The sequence below is a fragment of the Parasteatoda tepidariorum genome, chromosome 5 (assembly GCF_982258835.1).
Source record: "Parasteatoda tepidariorum strain Cologne lab strain chromosome 5, Ptep-v5.0, whole genome shotgun sequence".
Taxonomy (NCBI): domain Eukaryota; kingdom Metazoa; phylum Arthropoda; class Arachnida; order Araneae; family Theridiidae; genus Parasteatoda; species Parasteatoda tepidariorum.
The window spans coordinates 72,350,225-72,371,975 of NC_141759.1; the positions used below are offsets into that span (position 1 = coordinate 72,350,225).

The window sequence follows — 21,751 nt, forward strand, 5'->3', positions numbered from 1 at the left end:
GTCCATGAAAATTAAGTGAAAAGAACAGTAACAATATGATTTCACAATTCTTTACGTGGCTTGAGCAGGTCATTTTATTAGATTTAAGAAAAATTTATGAAACAAAATAAATTTAATAAACACAATATTTTAAATTTTTGTAAAATACCTAATAAAAGTTGAAAATGATGCTTTATTTTATAATTTCATTTCAATACATGGATTAAATGTTACATATTTATCATTTTTGCTTTTCTTTTAGTAATAGAAGTAAAAAAAGTTATTTAAGTAACCGTAGACGAAAAATAACAGAGATAAATATTCATAGCATGATTAAGTATGCCGTTTTCAGACATAAACACTTAACCAAAAATCTAAAAACAGGAAGAGCGCCATTACGCTAGACTATTAAATCCATTTACACTTTACAGAATAAGTTGCTGATTTGGGAGACCACTAATAATTAGTTCATTGTGGTCTAAGTCAACTTTCAGTAGTTTCAGAAAAATGGGCAACCGTCAACTTGAAGCCTCGCAAATTATCATTACAATGATAACATAGGATAGGAATTATTTTGTATACATTCTAAACTTTTTAATTGGTATTATATCAGAATTTTTTTTACATAAATATATAAGAGTCTGCATTTAGCAAACTAAAATTACTGTAACTGCATTGGGTTAATCATAGTACATCAACATAGTATGTGTCACACATATGATTTACAAACATTCAGTTTAAAAATTATAAAAATAAAATTTATTAACAAACCTTTTCACCCCCAGACACAGAAATATTAATATCTCGTAAGACAAGATCCAAATCTTCTCTATATTTAGTACAATAATTATCGAAATTCACATTTCCAAAATCAGGCCAGTTGTTACAACTATGGTCATTAGGCGATTCCCATGGTGCCTAGAGCAAAAAATACCACAAAATTGAGATAGTATTGCAATAATGCATATTAAAATTTGATTTTAACATGTAGTGTATACAAAAAATTATGTTATATTTATAACTGATGAGTAATGTTATGAGTCAAGTAAGATTATTTTTTCCTTTTTTGTTACTAACTAAAATCCTATAATTTTTTTGTGCAATTTATATATTTTATTTTTAAATAACTGCGGAAAGAGCATAAAAAGGATAATCGATTTTCTCTTTTCTGATACAAGTGAATTAATTACTACTTATATAATTTAAAGTTAAATACAATAGGCTTTCAATTATTTGGTTCACTGTATTACATGATCAAGTAAAAATTGAGGAATGTTGGAGCCAACCATTTGTAAGTTGTGAAGTAAAACGATTGCTTAAACATTAAACCCAAATTTTGTAAAATGTGGGTGCATAATTTGTTTTAATAAATGATTCTGTAAAGTATTTTTAAATTTATGTTTCAACTTTTATTTCTCAACTTTTGCTTTGAATAAAATCAAATATATAAGAAAATTTTCAGGTTATAATTCAAAGCAATTTTCCTTTATTTGTTAAACACTCATTTAAAAACTTGTTATAACATATTTTTAATTGAAAAAAATTTTAATATAAAACATAACTATACTTTCACTTTAGAGAACAGCCACAGAAAGAAATGTTGTTCTAAAAACATTCTCTGGAAATTATTTTCGTTGTTTAATATTTACTGGTTAATAGTAATTTCTAATAAATAATAGTAGAAGAACTAATAAAGAATTACTTGTATAAATAATATAACTATAATTATTTGTATAATTTGTAAAACTAATAAAGAATACTAAAATACAATACCTCTGGTTTTAATTTACAGTATTCATCAACTCGTTCAATCGACACAGACTTATTTTCTAACTCTGTATTCAGTCTGACAAGCCACTTCAGAGAATCTGTTATCTAAATGGAAACCAAATTAGCAATGCGATGAGTGCTTATAAAATTTTAAACAATTCATAGAAGAATATTGAAAAGCACACCTAAATAAGAAACTAAAACATTCTATTAATGTCTAAATTGAAATATATAAATAAAAACCAATTTTCATAATTGCAGTAAATACATGACTGTGAACAAAGAAAAAAATTAAATCATCATGAAAAAATTTACTTTTTTGAAATTCCACTTATTTTATTTTAGAGTGGTAAAAATATTTCAGTAGCATAAGCTGGATAGCTTTTGGTTTTTAAACTTGACAAATTAACTAAAGCCAATTAATTATAACAATTTACTAATTAAGGCAAAAAGCTTTAGAGCAATTTAATCCTTACAAACAAGATACTAGGGCATGTTTTCATATAAACTCTGATTCCTTAACAACATTAGCTCCTCACCACCTCTCCATAGCATGTGAAAATGCATTTTACCCCGATTTGCTCCTCTTAACCACTGTGGTTTTTCTTGTTTTTTTTCCATCTTTTTTTTCTCTCTTGGCTGCTGTAGTTTTTATAGTTTTGTTTCTACCCTATATTCTTCTATTCTTTGTTGGCATGTATAGGTTTCATATTTCGAATCGCTTCATTTCTTCTCATTTGCATCCGACAAGTCTTGAAAATGGACATCTATTTCTGAACGCTTTAAACATGTTGACTGTTATTTGCAATTTTTGACGCAAATGAAGTTTTTAATCAAGTAATAGACTCAGGATTGTTAATGGAATTTGAGCGAAGAATCTAGAGCAACAAGATTCTAAAATCCCAGAAATTTGATTATACCACATGATGTGGCATCATAAAAATCCAAATTGTCAGCACCTGACCTCAATATTTATCAATCTATGGCATTAAAGTTTTGTTCAATCAGTATTTATACACTTCAAACAGTGTTTGATAGGAACTTTTGACAGCATCGTTATTTTTCTAAATCCTTAAAAATATAACAAAAATCCGAAAATGATTAAAAAAAATTTTAAAAAACTATAGATCTCATTAAAAATACTCAGACCTATAAAATTATTATCATATCTGATCTGGTCATGTGAAATATGAGTGTTAAAAGTCGTGTTAAACGTCATCTTCAAACAATGCAAAAGAAAGAGACAAAATAAAGTAACTTAAATTTCAGGAAAATACTTATCTCTACTAGTAATAAAATAAGATGTCAGTGTATGTGTGCATGCATATCCTGGAATTGTATAAAATGATGGCACTTACAGATATATAACTTAATATGAAGGCAGATATGGATCTGTCCCAGTGTGCCTCCAAGACCCGATCACCAAACTTTTTGTGATTTTGATTAATATATTTTAGTTTCAAAAACTTATTTAATTCTTATAATTTTCTAAATTCAAATTTCTTTCTCTTTATGGTCTGGAAAAATTATCTTTTTAATTTATTTGTTTATTCATATTCATATCTTCGACATAAGATGATTAATATATAAATTCAGAACAAGATATTGATCAAGGTTGAAATCAAGATCTATAATTTATTAGGCAAAAACAGCAAGTGCATGCAAGATTTTAATCCTTCTGATTTGCACTTCAATTACATTAGACAATATTTTTTTAAATCCACTAGGGGCTGTGAAATGGCAAATCTGCCAAAATTTAACAATTTAAAATTAATTTGCCAACTTTTTAAAATCCACAATAACTATAAAGAGGAAAATCAGCAAAGGTAGCTTTAGCAATAAATTATAAGATGCTGTCTAATTCTTTGTGAGATTTTTACACAAACATTAGATTATAATTACTTACTAATCAAATTCCTCAACTTTGTTGAAAAGTAAGAATTATCATTACTTTGACATCAAATTCAAACTAAAATTAACAATGATTATTGAAAAACCTTAAAATATTACTTACTAAAAGAGAATATGAAATCATTAAAGCAACTTCTGAAGGAGTTAAGGAATGTCTATTGTAAATTGCAATTAATGCAGATCCAAGCACTATCAAACTGCCCATGGTATCTAAAAAGAACGTTAGCCACCTAAAAAATAAAGGAATGTCTATTGTAAATTGCAATTAATACAGAGATTTATTCTTAAAAAAATAATTACTAAATATTAAAACTGAAATTACGAGAGCAATTCCTTGTGATAACATTAAATTTTATTATAAGCAACGTTTAAAATCACAACTGGTAAAATTTTAATTAAAACCCATTTCTTTGTAACCATAGTACGTCTTCACATGTTGAAAAAAGGTAGGGATAGTAAAATAGATGATTATATATATAGGAATGATGATTTAATATATTATGAATGAGAACTGTCATAGCCTTTTCATATTAAATCATCGCAGTTTTACATTCCAGCCATTTAGCTTTCTGATGAAGATGTAGGCACCACTGTGACGCCAAAACATGCCTAGGTTTTAATAAAAATTTCACTATTTTTAATTTTAAACGTTTTTCAATGAAATTTACAACAAAATAATTTAATCTTACAAAAAAATCCTACTATAAATAACAATGATAAATCATTAGATAAATAATCCAATAATAAATCCATTAGATAAAATATATGATTTGCTTTATTATTTATTTTAGCTGGCTTTTATAAATTTTACTTATTTTTCTTCTTTCTTAAATGTTTAAGAAAATATTAATAGCACTTAAAATTACTTTTGATGATCTTCCGGCGAGAAGCTAACTTATATCTTTAATACTATTATTAACACTTACCATCTTTCAATGATTAAAAATAAAAATCTAATACAGTTAAACTAAACCAATGCTTAAAATTTAAACTATTTTCTTTTTAATCAAAAACACAATTAGGTATCTAATATTTATTATCTTATATTTGTGAAAGAGTTGATACTTAGATACTGTTAATTTATATAAAAAAATCTACATAAAAGAGTTCTCTTATTCATGATGGTAAAATCAATTTACTATACTAAGGAAAAATTGGCATTAAAAATCATCTTTGTTTGCAAAAAATTTTATATTAATTTAAGGTAATAACCTATTACAGATAATCCTATTGAAGCCACACAGATTATGGTTGTCAACTTTTTCTTCAAAAGTCGAAATGAAGTCTTCTTGTACTCTAAAAGCATCAATGGAGGTGATTCCACCAATGGATTCGAGAAGTTGGCTATAAACTGGTGATTTGGAAGTAGAATACAACCTGCTCAATTGACGGTAAGTATTCAAATGCCACTGCTGAAATGGGAAAAAAATCAGTTTTAATCATTATAATTAAAAATGATCACTTTTTAATTACAAAAGCCAAGAAAAAATCATCATTTTCAAGAGGGAATCATAGCATTGACAACTATTTTGTGTTCTGTTCTTTCCATGCTATTAAGACATAGATACTTATGGCTGGGTGTTAGCACAAAAATCAAAGATCCTTCAAAATTTTACAAAATAAGTTTCTTTTTTAGACTTTGACAGTACAAATCTACTATCGCTAACACTGAGCCACAAAGATACATATTTAAGTGAATAATATTAATAAGAAATAAGTAATGCAAGAAAGTTGTCAATAATGTATGTATTTTTAGAGTACAGTACAGAGTTAATTGACTTTAAAATTGCAAAAACTGAAATTTCAGGCATGAAAATCAGGTATGGAATTATCTAGAAAAAAAGCCTTAAGTAAAGCAGATTCAAAATCAATTAACGGATTCATGGTAACTTATTCAACTTCAGCATTTATGCATCCTAAAAATTTGAGGCCCAAGGTATCGATTCTTTGCCCTCTTACTCAAATTGAGCTATATTCGCAATCTTGAACTCACAGAGGGCTAAAGGTCAAGAATGAGATATAGCATTGCTTGCAATATAATTTTTATGCTGAATTGAATAAAACATAAATCAAGCCAATAATACTCAAAGAAATTATGACATTTATACGTGTGAGAAATACATTTTTCTTACTTCTACCTTATTATGCACAAAACACATATAACTTTGAAGCAATAAGAGCAATTTGCTATGTTTAACTTTACTGGATAAAAGCTAAAAAAATACATAATAAGTATTGCCTCACTTGTCTTGGCAAAAATGTCTAAGATAAGTAATAAGTCAATGTAGTAATTTTTTGTTCATTAATCATTAATCATTTTTAATTAATAATTTTGTGGACTTTATTTTGGTCTCATTCAATTTAGCAGAAAAATAAAACATAGAATCTAATGTTTTGCTTGTCTGTAGCAATGTCACAAAAGTTGATAGTCAAAAGCACAAAATCATACTTTGTATACATAAAAGCTTTTACAACTTTCAAATTATTCCTCCTATCAACTTGGATTGGATTTGATTCATTTTCACCATAAAAAAAAACATCGGAAACAAAAATTTTCTTGTCTAAACAGCAATACATAAGTTCTACACTCATTTGACTTCTACCGCCTCAAGAAAAATTTGAGATGGCAACTAAGTTCCTTGTTACATGGTAGAGCAAACTTCAGATATCTATATTCGAAACAACATGCTGAAAGCATTCCACAGCTCCAGTTATGCGCATTAGAAAAATATTGTAATCATATAATTTACAAAATTAAGTCTTCATAAAAAAGAATTTAAATAAGTGTATTTAATACTTATCTCAATTGTGAATATTTTCAGAGCAATTCAAAATTTTGATGCATACAATTTTACCTTTAGGTAGAGAAGAGTGGCAAATCAAAATAAAATTTGATATTTTTCTTTGTCTACATAAGAGCATAGCCTATTATGGAAGATTTTATTTTTGCATTTAATGTAGTATCAAACTTAAGACTTTCATATTTGATTCGTGGTTTAACAAATTTAATTTGAATTTTTTTTTCCACTACCACGTAAAATTAAATTAATTCTATATAAAAGGTGTAATATATTCATTCTATAATGTTTTTAACTAATACTGAAATGCTTTAACTTTCTATTCACAATTGTTTATTTAATTCTCATTTCATTACCAGCAGAACATGAGGTCTTAGGATAAGACAAGAGTTGGCATCGATGTAAAGGCCATCTTATGACCAAATTTAATTAAAATTAAGGTAGTTAAGTTTGTTTATACTTGAATTGGTTTAAAATGAAATCAGGGTTTTAAGCACTCAAAAAATATTTTTAAGCACTTTAAAAAAATATCATAATTAGGCAGGGTTCGAAAGTTTTTGACAATTTACGGTTTTATTTTGTTTTAACCGTCATGCCAAAAAAATAATAAAAACCTTTTGGCATTGTTTTTGACAATTGTCAAAAATCATCAAATTTTGAATCATGCAAAGCGAATGGCGTTTTCATACGCCATTCGCCATTCATAGATTGGGGTTGAATTAATAGTGAAAACGTCGAATTGCACAATGTGAACTGTGACTTTTTGCATAATTCAAAACGAAAATCAACATGGTAAAGGAAAATTCTCATTTTGAAAATGGGAAAATTAATCACTTTTTAAAAACACACAATGAAAAAAGCACCTTTAAGAGCTTTTAACAATCGAAAATCGAAAATAAGCACTTTTTAAAAACGCTACGCACCCTGGAAATTTTTCTAGAACAAAAACTGATGTATTTGCCTTTCAAATTCCTCCCTGCATTAAAGAATATATTTAAATTAATTCCTTATTTCTTTAACTGCTTCAAAATAATAGTTAGTAGAGGTAAAGAAAAATTAAGCAATATAAGAAATTAATAAATTGTTATTAGTAATAATGACTGCTGAATAAGATATTGATAAATTAACTAACCTGAAGAGTAAAGTAAATTATTCCAAGGGGCAAAATTCCAGCCAAAAATATGGGTTCATTTTTTCCAATAATATAAAATGCTGCCAAAGTACCAAAGAAACAATATACCCAACCATCAATATTGTAAAATAGCTGGGTATCCAAAATATCCAAGTCCGAACTGAACCTAGAATATATTATAAACTGTTATAATAATCGTTTAAGTTAGAGACAAATAGGTTAGTAAAGTCTTTTTTTGTGTGTCATTCAAGAGTATAATAATTCTAACATAATAACTGGGCACATCTTCAATGGTGGGGATAATAAGGTTAACAGATAATTTTAAATTCTACTGAAATTTATGTTACATGCATTAAACATGCACTTACGTCACATGCACTTCAATGTGCAAAATACTTTTTTTTTAAATGAAAAACACTTAATAACTTTTTGATTTTAGAACACAAGAATATCATAAACATCAAATTTATGGGAAAAACTATCAGTGCGTATGTTACATAATTCAAACAATCCTATATTTCACAAGTAAGAAAATAACACTTGGTAGCAGAAATATTTTATAAAAACATAAGAAAATACTTAAATACTTGAAAAATTATTTAAAACACTTACTTTATTGTCTGTTTAAATAAAACTATTTTTCTTACATTACTTTTTTCAGTAACAACAAAACCCTATTTACTTTTTTTTTTAAATCTTTCCCACAGAAAAATATAACTTAACTGTAGCTGCCATTTGTAAAAGATATTCTAAAGTAATCATTCTATCTAAAATTTATACTTTTATTTGTAAACATCAAAACAATAGGTCTGTTTGTATTCCTGACTCAAAATTTAAACTAGCTGCTTAGGTTAAAGTTTGTAATACGATGAAAAAGTTTAATCAGTTCTGTTATTCTGGAATGAAGCTGAACTCGATCTTAACTTTGGATACTCTAGAAACACTAGTACTGGTAATTTGCATCAAAACTTTTGATACAGTTATTGTTTGCAAATTCGTAAATTGCTAAAATATTACCTGATTTCAAAAGAACAAATTAAACTCATCTATTTTAAAGAATTGGTAATCATTGCACATTTTTTATTATATTTTCTGATAAAAAAAACAGCAAAAAAACAATGTGAAAGAATAGCGATGGCTCTGATGTTAAAACCTCCCCCCCCCCCCTCTTTAAATGTAGATTCAAACATCATGTTATTACAGTATTTATTACTTCAAATAGATTTTGAAAAAAGTTTTAAAGCAGCTTTGATAAAATATAAAGAAAATTTTATTTAGTACTATATTAAATATAAACCAAAAATAAGTTTTTAAATCTAGTTAATTTTATCAGAAAAAAATTATTATAAAATTAATTAAACACAAAAAAGTAATGAATTTGATTAAGTTATACAAAAGAGTAACATGCTATAAAATTTAATAAAAACTATTCTAAATAAGCTTGGTAATTTTATTTTATATTCACTAGTTCTCTTTGCTATGTCTATTTTACAATTGGTCTTCTTTTTTCTTTTTCTTCTGGGTTTTCAGTTTCTTCCACATTTCTGAGAAATATAAATTTTTCCCAACCTCACATGCAATGATTTGGGTACAGTTGTGCAAAAGTATAGATGTAATTTTTACATTGAAAACTGTGAAGGTAAACTTTGCCTTATCTTCAGCAATATAACTTAGATTCTATTACTTATTTCCACAATTTCGATAATAAACTTTAAAAAAACCGCAAATGAAATTGCTATCGAATTGTCAATTTATATTTAGAACAAAGTAGAAGATAAAACAAAATCTGAAACTTGAAATAGTAACTAGCATTACAAATAACATTGAAAGATTAAGCGTTTATGAGTACTTGAAGCCATAATTTTGTCTCTCTGAAGAAAAAAGATCTTGAGAAAAGCAAACCTTACTAAGTAACCTTGCCTTGACAAGGGTGAAATATTTTTATTATTAAGCAGATTGTGTTTTGGACTAACAATACTAAGAAAAACACCAGTAAGTGAACATCAATGGAAGAAAAAGTTGAAATTGTAATTCAACATTTTGTTCCCAACCTTTGTGAAAAATAGATGATTCTGTTGATATCTCTTTTCTCCCTGATTATTTAAATGTTTAAACATTGATTCATTGTCCAAAACATGGCACCGAAGATTTTACCTTAGATAACTAACATATATTTTTCTATAGAAGATTTTATATTAGATAACTAACATATAATTAACATTAGAAGATTCAGAAGAAATAACAATTCAAAACATGTGTAGCAACTAGTAAACTTTATATTAACTCGAAAGTTATTATCAAGGCTTTGAATTATTCTAATTTTGAAAAAAAGTTAACACAAATATAACTATAAAAAAATTGCAATAATAAAAAAGAATGACAAAATGCATTATATTTACTGTAGAACTTCATATAAAACAATAAAACATAACATCAACATATTACTTTTGTAAAATCTCTAATTACTAATTAAAATGTGATAAAAATAAATAGTGAGAATAAACCAAAATATGAAGAAAAATCATCTGAAAATGTAAATAGCAGCATGTTTAGAAATAGCAGGCAGCAAACTATTTCAGAGAGCTTGTTAAGTCATTCTACCAATTGAACCCATAAGTTGACATTTGAGACCTTTGGGGCCTAAGAAATACAAACGGTCCTAATGTTTAAAAAAAAAAAAAAAAAAAAAAAAAAACATTGGTATCATGAATATCTGTGTAAAATTTGACTGGTTGGGAAAAAATATTTTTAAAGGTATTTATCAAAAAAAAATTTGTGGTAATTTCTGTTTATTTCTGTCACTAGTCTGAATCATTAATTTACTTAAAAGTTTTTATTCTGAATTAAATTTAAACTTAATTACTGTCAGAGCTTAAAGTTTAGATATGTGGTCTCCTTATTTGAGAACCAGAGCTATAAAAAAATTTAAATAGTTATTTACCAATAAACATAAATGCAAGGATATTTTTTTTAAGAACACCTGAAATCGCATTACACAAAATATTATTTTATTTATATTTGCTAAATAAACGAATATAAATATTCAAATCAAACAACCTGTTAGTGATTCGTCCCATAGGAGTACTATCAAAGAATGACATAGGAGACCGTAAAACACTATCCAACATTTTTTTATGATATATTCTTGAAGCAACTACTGTTCCTTTTCCCAAAGCAAAAATACCAATAAATGCAGATAAAGCTAAAATATAAAATTCTTAATTATTTTTTGTACATTACAGTTCAAGCAATGATAAAAATGAAAGATAGAACAAAAAATCATGTTATTTTGAAGTTTAGCACAATTGTTAAAAAATAACATTCTAGAAGTTCTAAATAACAGTTCTTTTTTCAGATTTTTATATAAGTACCACAAAAAGTACAAGTTACTGCAAAAGTTGTTTAGTGTAAAAAATAAAAACAAAAAAAAGCAAAAAGCTTATTTGGAAATAAGTTTGATTGAAGCAAAACTCTTTTTCATAAATGTCTCTTTTCCCTTTTGGAATTTATTCTCTCAAATAAATATTGAAGAGAAACAGTCATAAAATTTATTAACGTTGGAATAAAGTATAACACATATTACATTATATCTAATTTTGAAAACACGATTGAACTATGTAATTTAAATGCAAGTATTTTATTTTATTTTACAACCGTCATTGAACAGCCGACCCAATTTTGGGTTTACGACTACTAATGTTCAACACCGTAGCAGCCTTGTCATTTTGAAACCAATCCACATGACATGGAAATTTCTGAATCAGTACCTCCAGAGGTATGATTTGTTATGGGAACATGGAGGACTTCGTGACTCGACAGATTCAATGTACATCAGTCACTATTTATTACATGGGGAGCCTTTGGTTGGCGAGGATTGAATCCACGACCTCTTGAACATGGACCCAGTTCCCTCTAAATGCAAGTATATATCTTTAATAATAAATTAATAACAAATAGTTTAATATTACTTCTCTCTTTGAAGAACAGGATTTGATAGAAAGTAATGTTCAATAACACAAGAACTGTTATTATTTAACTGCTTCAAACTTAAAGATGTTATAAATCATGTCTGATGAGAAAGAAAAATTGATAGAGTATCTCATGATCATAGGTACCATGTTTACCAAAAGAATATCAACCTCTGAGACTTGAGGAATGTTTGGAAGAGATATGCAATGTCAAATTTAAAATGCCTATGCAATTAATACTTTTATTAAAATTTAAAGAATATTGTGGTCGTTATATCCTGATTTTAAGTGCGTGTGTTTTCAAATTTGTGATATTGAGGTTTAACAATATTTAGTTAAAAAGAAATATAGGTTTGTGTAGCAACTTTCAAAACTTAACAACTATAGCACATACCTTTTTGTATTTTTTAAAATGAAAAATTTTCTGCAAACGTGAAATCTCAATAAAAAACTTTCTGATTAATACTCGTAACTAGTTCCAACCCTTCCCTCACCATCTCATTTTGGCAAAATTTGCTTGAAAACAGAGTTTGTTTCTTTTAAATATTTAATTTTATAGAACTCTACATTGATTCATGGGTGGATGAGTTTGGTTAAACAGCAAAAAAGCCTAAAATAGAAATCCAAAAATGTTATGTGCAAGAAAATTTTTAAAGTAATTGAAAAAATACCTGAAATTTGAGCAAGAAAAAAAAATGTATGTAGAAAGCATTTATCTGCAGAATGTCATAAACATTTTAATAAACTATCGATGCAAGATTTTATTTGTTTAAATTGTGTGAATATGGATCTCAATGTATGATTTTTAAATCACTCAAATACAAATCTAAACATTTAACTTTAAAGTCGTGTGAATACAAATCTCGGTGCTTCACTTTAAAATCATGTGAATACGAATTCTGAAGTATAATTTTAAGTCACTTGAACATTAATCATAAGGTATATGCTATAGCTGTGAAGTGGCTTTTAAATTGCATGAATACATAACTCGATATTTGATATAAAATCAAACAAAAAATATAAAACACCATGCATGATCATAAATCATGTAAACAGGAATCACGATGTGTGATTTTAAATCCTGTGAATGTAATTTTAAATCGCAGTGGTAGGAAAAGGCTGAAAAATTCATTTTTTTCCACATTAATTCGAAGAAGAAGAAAAGCTCAAAGGTAACGAGATGGCGGACTCACTGGCTAAAGATGCTTCTTTGGAACCTCTACAGCCAGATCTACCTTCCACTTTCAACGAGGTCTTTTCAGAGTGCAAAAAAATGTTTATGGACCTCTGGAGGGTTCCTCCTCCGCATAGTTGGTATTTCAGAAAACGACCTGGAAGTGCCTTGCTTTTTGAGGGACCTAGAAGCCAGCAGACTTGTTTATCTCGCTTTGCAAGTGGACACTTGAGGTGTCTCTCGTATGTTCAGGGGCAAAAGACTTTTGGACTTTGCACTAAATGTAGGACTGCTCAGGCTTCGCCCGAGCATATTCTAAACTGTATCGATTTTAAGATACAGTTTAGAATATGCTCGTTTTCTGCTCCTCATCTGTTTTTAGACTTCCTGGACATTTTTGGACTTATGGAATTGGTCTAATTGGGATGGACCTCTTGGGGATTAGAAACAACAACAGAAGAAAAGCTTTCTTTGAAGAATCGAATTTCTTTTCTTTTTTAGTAATGGTAAAATATTTTACGCAACAGTAACAAATTTTCCACGAAGAGCGCTCACATGTTTGTATATTATACAGGTTTGCCTATTACTTTAAGAGCAACTCAGACTGTTGCTATACTTCAAGTATTCAAAATGACTCTAATCTAATACACCTCCTTAAAAAAGTTGAATACATAAATTGTAGTTATCCCTCAAATGAAAAATTTTTCTTCCCTGGTAAGTTAGGTTATCACACATGCGATTGATTTTAGAGTTTTAAGTTATTAGAAATAACTGAAATAAGAATTATTTGATTTAAAACAAAAAAACATTAAAATATTTTTATTTTATTTGTAAAGCATTACCTTCTGCAATTCCTAAAGATCCATATATTTCCAAATAATAAATTGTGTCAGTAGAATTCTGTATCACATTGCTGAGACTGACAGCACTCCATTTACTAAGCCATATATTCCCAGCAGTCTTAAAAAAATTTAAACACTCATTAAATATGTAATTATATATATATTCGAAGTGATTATTCAAACATAATACATTAACAAAATTTCAAGAAGAAAATATTTTTCTTTTTAAAAGATAAATTGAATGTGCTAAAAAAATTTCAAACACAAGAGTTATATATTAACCGATTCATTGATGATTCCCCTTCTTAAAAAAATTAACTAAAAATGTTCCCTCCTACTAACATTTTTAAGCACCCAAACTATTTGCACACCAGATCTGTTCGAAACACTTTGGTCGGGTTTACAGGTAGAGAAAGTTCTAGTTTGGGTGCTTTTGCAGTAAGTTATGTGACAGGACATGGTCTATTCACAACGGCGAACTCTATAATCATGTTTTCTACAAGAAATATAAACATGCCGTTCTGTAATGGTTGTGACAGCCTTGAATATAAAGTTATAAAATCCTAGAAACACTTTGAGATGCATTTTAAAGAGAACAAATTAATATTTAAGTGGCATAAAGAAAAATTTCCAACTCTGACCGAACACTACATGTTGAGGTTGAAGAATAATTTAAAAACTAGTTTATTTTAAAATTAAATTTAAAATAAAGGTGATTTCTTGTAAAAGGTGAACTTATCTCAGTTCTATTGGACTAATAAACTGATTTAAGGGAATTGATTTTTCCCTTGTTTTTTCAAATTACTAGTCAAAATTTGGATTGTTTTTTCCTCACTTTTAATGAGGATTCTAAAAATACATATAAAGAGTTGTCATAATGGAACATCCTGCAAAATTAACTTTTCTATTTTGCTTAAATTAAAAACTGTTGCCACAGAATAATTTGCTACTCAAAATGTGTCCTGATTTGTGTTCATCGACTTCTAAGCAACCCAAAATGTGTCTTTCAATTCTACTATGAAATGTTACTTAATAAAAATTAAAAATAAACAAAATTTTCTCAGAATAAGTTTTTACTTTATGGAATAATACTTTTGACCTGCAATCTGGAAACTACTGTGTCATTAGCTTAGTCAAAAGTTTATGCCTCATAATGTTAATTTTACTATTTGTGTATTTTGCCATATTTATGGAACAAATAATACAAAACATAAAGGCTTTGATACTGAGTTATGAAACTCATTTATCTAAAGATATTCCGAGCAAAAAAATAAATTATAGCATATATTCATCGCTTTTATTCATTGAATGATTGTATACACACGATAATTATTTCTCTTCTAGCATACATTTGCAATGAAAAAAAATTGTCCATGAAAATTTGAATTTTGTTTTGCAATATCATTTGTACTTATCGAAAATACATTCCTTGAACCATTAAAATCATTAAGTCTGTGAAAATGCAGTCTAGACCAAAAGTTATTCTTTTTTTTTTTTTTTTTTGCATATTGTACAATATTATTTATTAAGTTCTGGATGCCTTGTAAACTAAATTTAAACTAAATTTAAAATATTTTTCATAAAAATGATAAAGTATCTGATTTCCCAGAAATTCACAAAAGTTTATTTTTCCTTTTATTTTTTCATAACTTTAAAAAAATATTTAGTTTTTTTATTTCTGATAACTAGAAATGAAGCTACAGGTGTTTTAGTACAATCTGATCTTACAGCTTTCGCTTATAGGTTGTGTTTCAAAACCGAAACTAAAAATATTTCATCTTGTTCTCGCTATCGTTAAACAATTTTATTTCATTTTATAACCGTCATTGAACAGCCGACCTAATTTCGAGTTTACGACTACTATTCAACTCCGTAACTTTGTAATTCTTAACCGATCCAGAAGACAAGGAAACTCCTAGATCAGTATCCCCTGAGGTATGATTTATTACAGGAACATGGACGATTTTGTGACTCGACAGATTTAAAGCGGATCAGTCACCATTTACTACATGGGGAGTCTTAGGGCGGTGGGGATCCAATCCATGACCTCTTAGGCATGAGCCCAGTGCTCTTCCAACCAGGTTATCCCAGCCCCTGCTAAACTATTTGCTTAGTTTTTTCTTTTGTTTTCTTTATTTAAATTCTGTGGAGCCTTAACTAATATTCTATGAAAATATGAAATAATTAAACATGGCACGAACCCAAACCAGTAGGGAGTTTTGAAAATTTATGACCATTTAAAGGAAATGGTGTTTCTTGAAAAAATTTAAGGCAAAACAAGGATAAAATGCTCTATACTGGGTAAAAATGTTAGAAAATAATTTATTTTGGGTCATTTTGAAGATAAATATCATAATTATGCATACATCTTAAAGAAGTCAAATAACATTGATAAAAAAAATTTTAGAACATTCTCCGCTTGGATTATTTTGTGTCAAATTTAACCAATTTTTTACCTTTTTGCAATAATAAAAAAAAATTTCTTTATATTTTACAATTTATCTAGTTATTTAGTATTAACTAATAATTTTAAAAAAATTGTCAAAATCTAAAAATTCTTAAAAAAAAGTTGCAAAAGATACTCTGATACCTGTCTTAATTATAAAAATAGATATGAACAGCTTTAAAAAATTCGATAATAGCATAAAATGTACAAAAACATGAAGTGCAAAATAAAATATTACTTTAAATATGACTTGTAGAATATAACCAAGGAGACCAAAAAACGACAGAGAAAAGCCAAGTTTCTTTATGTAATTCCAGTAAATGTACCGATTCACCTAATAATGAAACTCACATTAAGAATAATTTTACATTGCAAATAAATTTTTGCACAAATAAAAAGCTTTAAGTCTTTGAAAAAAACATGAATGAGCAAATCATTTATTTATAAACACATTATTCTTAAATTCAATGTAACCGTTGCAGAAAATATTAAAAAAGTCAGGAATTAAAGTGTATACAGAACAAAACATAACACGCTTACTCCAAAAACTTTTTAGGAAATTACCCAATAAATCTAATTAAAGCAATAAAAAAACAATGGAAATAAAAATATGAAAATTTCTCTTCTGATTTGATTTTATGTATTTCTTGTATTTTTCCTGAACTTTTGCAAAACCTTCGGGGTACTGAGGCAGCAAGTTTTGACATTTGTCTGGTTCTTTCAATAGAAAAGGTTTTGTACAATGGCTTCCGGAGCTGGTACCCCCTGAAGACGTCGGCTTCGGTGGCCATATTTTTATTTCCATTGTTTTTTTATTGCTTTAATTATTCTTTCTTTTGAAAATTTCTGCTGCTTTGCACGTTTCTTTCAAAGAAAGTTCTATTGCTATAGAATAAAATATTTTGTATTCTTTTATTTACTTCCAATAAATCTAAGTAAGAAATAGCTTATTGCAATTTAATTTACCTATACTCTTCTTACATGAGTCAACTAAACTTAATCAGTATCCAAACAACAAATTTTAGTAGCAACAAATGTCTGGTTATTATTAATTAAGAACTTTTGGCTGCAAACTTATGTTTTACAATCAATTTTATAGCACTATCAATTTTTTACATTTTCACCTAAAATTTGTTGCTTGATAAGAGATAGATAGTTAGTTTTAATTATTTTTTTCCTTAATATATGTGTGTGCATTTATGATCCAATGAATAAATTTCCTTTAGTGAACCAGCTATTTTTTTGGTGAAAAAACTTGGACTTAAAAAACTATTTTATATTTTCATAACTAAAATAATTATGTATAATATATACATTTGCAGGTTAAAACATGTAAATTAAGTGGAATGAAAAAAAATTCTTTAAAAATATTCAAAAAAGACATCATAATTCCACAGAAATATATTTGATTAATTTGCATTAATACAAACTTTATTTGGTCATGGATAAACATCGTTAAGTTCATCCAGTTATGTTTAATTTTAATAGCATATTTCTTTTTTAAAAAAAAAGTCATATATTTAATACTTTTCAACCGCTTTGTTACTCTTAGCAAACAATTCCTATTGAGTATCAACAAAATATGATTGCAAAAAAGTTAACTTACAATTTAAGCAAGAAGCTTTAACATCCTTTTTTTATGAAACTAAAATGTGCTATGAGCATATTTTATCTCTAGATTAATATCTACTCTGACAAAAAGGCTTTTCTCAATAGTGTACTACAGTGAGAAATAGCAAGAGACTAAAATTACTTTAGCAACAACTCAATAACATAAATTCTAGTAGAGATTCTATAATGAATCAACTAAAAAGCATATTTTATTCAGTAAAAAAAAAGCACATTTTACAATACAGCAGAAAAATTTACTATTCAGATTAAATATAATTTTCATTCAAAATACATAAATTAACTGAATTTTTCATAAAAGATAGATTATTAAGATTATAAGATAAGATTATTAAGTATCTGGATTAAAAATTGAAATTTATTTTATCATGAATAATTAGATAAAATTAACAATGGAAACTTTTACTCACTCCTCCCAGTTCCATGTTTTCTTCATCGGTTAATCGAAATTCCACATTCTTTTCAACATCGCCATTAGTCAAAACATCACCAGCAGCACCATTTTCATGTGATGATTTGTTGTTCAAAAGCAACGGAGTCAAAGGACTGAAAGTAAAACAATTAGTCATCTTCAAAATATAGATCTTTTAAAAAATGCTCCACAAACAGTTTTTATGGAAAAAAATTTCCAGCATGTAATTAAGAAGGCCAAACTGTAGTGATGCTTTTCTGACAATTTTCTATAAAAGTTTCCTAAATAATATTAAAAAGCAAAAAAAGCAGTTAATTGACCAATCAAAACAAAAACTACTGCAAAAAATAAAGGGTTACCTTCAAATTACTTATATTAAATGTAGAGTTATTCGCAGTTTAAAAAATGTACTGAAAATAAAGAAATTTTGAAATGCTAGCTTCAAAAAAAAATTTTATTTTTTCCCTTTGCCATTTTTTACTGTAGCAGCTACAAATAAATGATAACTTAAAATTATGGTAGATTTTTTAAAGAAAATAGTTGGAGCTAATAGTTACTTCACACCAAAAATGGCTAAATTATGGCCAGGTGTTGTTAAAAGAAATTAACTTCTTAGAAATTTTCAAAACCTTTTGGTATTTTTGTTTTCAAAAAAATATATTGATATTAAAGGTAAACCTAGAGTTGTTATATCTCTCTATAAATAGTAACAAAAGCATTCAAAAAGGTTTCCTTTAAGGAAAAAAACTTTTTTTTGTTTTAAAAACATCATATAATACAGTTCTTCACAAAGCCATTCAGTATGTTGCATGTGATTGAGAAAATCTAGATATTTTTAATACAATATTATACTGAGACTTGTCAGTTTCGAATAGCAGATTTTAATAATTATTTTGATTGATACTTTTTTCAATACTTGCTTCGAAACCATTGTACACTAGGGTTTTTTTGGGGGGAGGGGGCAGTTGTTGCTACTTATCCCCACATAATTTTTTGAAAATCTTGATATTTTTAATACAATATTATTACAATAAGTGAAATTTGAACATGGGTGAAAAAACTGTTTACTGCTTTTTCAACTATATTCCTAATTTTTTGCAGTTAAAAAACTGCTTAAGATTTAGTATTTATAAACTCTATAATAATTTACTAAATATTATTTTGAGCTATAATGTGTTTGTTTTATTTTAAATTATTTTAGACAATCACAAAAATTCTTAAATTTTAACATTAAATTTGCATTTACATGGCTCAATACTATATTTTTTTATTTTTTTTATTTTTATTCTAGGAACATTAAATAAACTTTTGTATTATGTGATATAATAAAAAACTTTTTCCACATTTTTATATTTCTTTTGATATATCTGCTTTTTATTGATTTAAAGGAAATAATTTTTTTTTAAAGTATCAGTTTGTCATTCTTCTGGCTTTAATGAATATTAATATTTAAAAGCATTTAATTTTTTGCAAATATATTACTAAGTTGAAAAAATTTAGTGTTAAAAGAATTTAGAAAGGATTTAAAACAATGATGTCTAGATAAAAATTACCATAATTGCAGTCAACATATCTAAATACTTAGCCATACATCAGTCAACCTGCTATACAAGTGGCCCTTCACTTAAAAAGATTTCATGACCCTACCATAATATAAATAATCATAACATATATTGAAATTTTAGTTTTCAATCAAAAATAATAGGGCTACAATATTTTTAAAAAAAAAGTAGTAGCTCACACTACATATCCTCAAACTACTATGGAATTTCCATAGTTTTACAAAATAATTTTTCTACAAGTAACAAAGGAAATGTATTACAGGGTGCGTAGCCAAATATCACAACAAAAAATAGGCACCTTTTAAGTACTTTTCAAGCACTCAAAAAACATTTTTAAGCACTATATACATTAACAAAATGCAAAATAATTTTTAAAGACTTTACATGATCATGATAAAATAACTTGTTTCGGACAAGAAACTCTTTTCTTGATTATATTAGCCATTATAAAATGATCAAGAGATATTTTTGTTCGATATCAGAGGGTGGAAAATGAAGCCTGAAATTGAGAATATCTACTTGCAAAATGCAGCAGAGTTACACATGAGAGTGCAATAATCTTACCGAACCCAGCACAAAATACGTGGTGAAAATCGACATGGTAAAGTAAAAAAATCTCATTTTCGAAAACGCAAAATTAAGCACTTTTTAAAAACACCCAATGAAAAAAGCAGCTTTAAGGGCTTTTAAAGAGCAAAAATCGAGCATAAGCACCCTTAAGCACTTTTTAAAAACGCTAAGCACCATGTACTAATATTTTGATAAATTAGTGTTAAAAGAATTTCGTCCACCACTACAAATAAATAATTTAAACAAATATATAAAAGAACAGATAAACAAATTGTCATGCACATTAAATATTGATATAGGAACAATTCTATTTATTCTAAAAACTTCTGCTCAGTCTTACTACCACTAGAAAAAATATTTGGCAAAACCTTAAATGTTTGAGGGTGTGACAAGAAAATACCAAATCAGTTAAACTAAGCATAAATGCCCTGCTGCTTTTTCATCAAATTAATTTTGCATTGCTACAAAATATTAGTTATTTGCAACAGCAGTCCAAAATGGGTAAAATAAGGTTCTTTTTTTAGTCTATTATGATGAACAAGTCTGTTTCTGTTTTAAATACAGATTTAACAATGGGAACAACATATTCTAATAGACCGATTTATAAATTCCTGGTTATTACATAGTACCAAAAAAAGATAGTGTCTGTTATGATAAACTGACAAACAAGATATCTAATCAAAAACAGGCTTGTGTGACACAGTTCTCGTGTTCAACTATAATATGCAATTGAATATTTATTTAACACTAGCAAACATCTATAAAAATAAATCAACACCTTTCAATCTTTTCTAGATCTTGCCTTGAATGTTCTTGAATGAAAGAAGTAAAAGAGCCATTATGAGACAATAACTCTTGATAAGTTCCAATTTCATCAATCCGTCCATCTTTCATGCTGATTATGAGGTCCACTTTATTCAGTACAGACAATTCGTGAGTTACAAAAATTCTAGTCTAAAATAGAAATAAATACATTTTAAGATCTATCAAAAATAAAAAGAACTTATAAAATAGTTTGTTAACAAATATGTTTTTCCAAATGTTCAAACAAAAAAGTTAATATAATTCCTAAAGTCAATTAGATAATTCGATAATAGTCAGAGTTATTTAGAGGGGATCCAGCTAGCACAGTACAGGTTCTTATGACAGAAATATTTAAGACCGATTGAATATTTAAATCCAGAATATATTTTTGAAAATTTAATGCAGCATAGAAAAAACTGTATAATTTTAGATTTAAATATTAAAATTTAAAATTTTATCTTAAAAATAACAAATATATCTTAAACACACCGATTTTTAAATTAATAAATCCAATCTTCGAGTTGGGTTGAAATATTAAAACAAAGAAGAAAAGAAGATTATAAAAGAATATAATAATGAAGAACCTTAGGGTCCTAAAACTTGCATTTATCTAAATAAGTAAACCTCAAGTGGGAGAATCCTATCGTTGATATATTAAAACAAAGAAAAAAAGAAGATTATAAAAGAAGATATTAATGAAGAACCTTAGGGTCCTAAAACTAGCATTTATCTAAATAAGTAAACCTCAAGTGGG

General features: G+C 27.1%; 1 protein-coding gene across 2 annotated transcripts in view; it reads right to left on the bottom strand.

The window, feature by feature from the left end:
• Positions 1 to 21,751, bottom strand: part of LOC107453146 (multidrug resistance-associated protein 1) — a 74,749-nt gene that overhangs the window by 8,770 nt on the left and 44,228 nt on the right. For both annotated transcript variants that reach the window (XM_016069846.5, XM_071185926.2), the window contains 10 exons: positions 20,972 to 21,147; positions 18,060 to 18,195; positions 16,259 to 16,354; positions 13,575 to 13,692; positions 10,648 to 10,792; positions 7,591 to 7,756; positions 4,873 to 5,072; positions 3,764 to 3,890; positions 1,753 to 1,854; positions 751 to 897 (listed from right to left, as the gene is read on the bottom strand). In XM_016069846.5, coding sequence (XP_015925332.2) covers positions 751 to 897; positions 1,753 to 1,854; positions 3,764 to 3,890; positions 4,873 to 5,072; positions 7,591 to 7,756; positions 10,648 to 10,792; positions 13,575 to 13,692; positions 16,259 to 16,354; positions 18,060 to 18,195; positions 20,972 to 21,147 — 1,413 coding nt within the window. The remainder of the gene's footprint in view (positions 1 to 750; positions 898 to 1,752; positions 1,855 to 3,763; positions 3,891 to 4,872; positions 5,073 to 7,590; positions 7,757 to 10,647; positions 10,793 to 13,574; positions 13,693 to 16,258; positions 16,355 to 18,059; positions 18,196 to 20,971; positions 21,148 to 21,751) is intronic.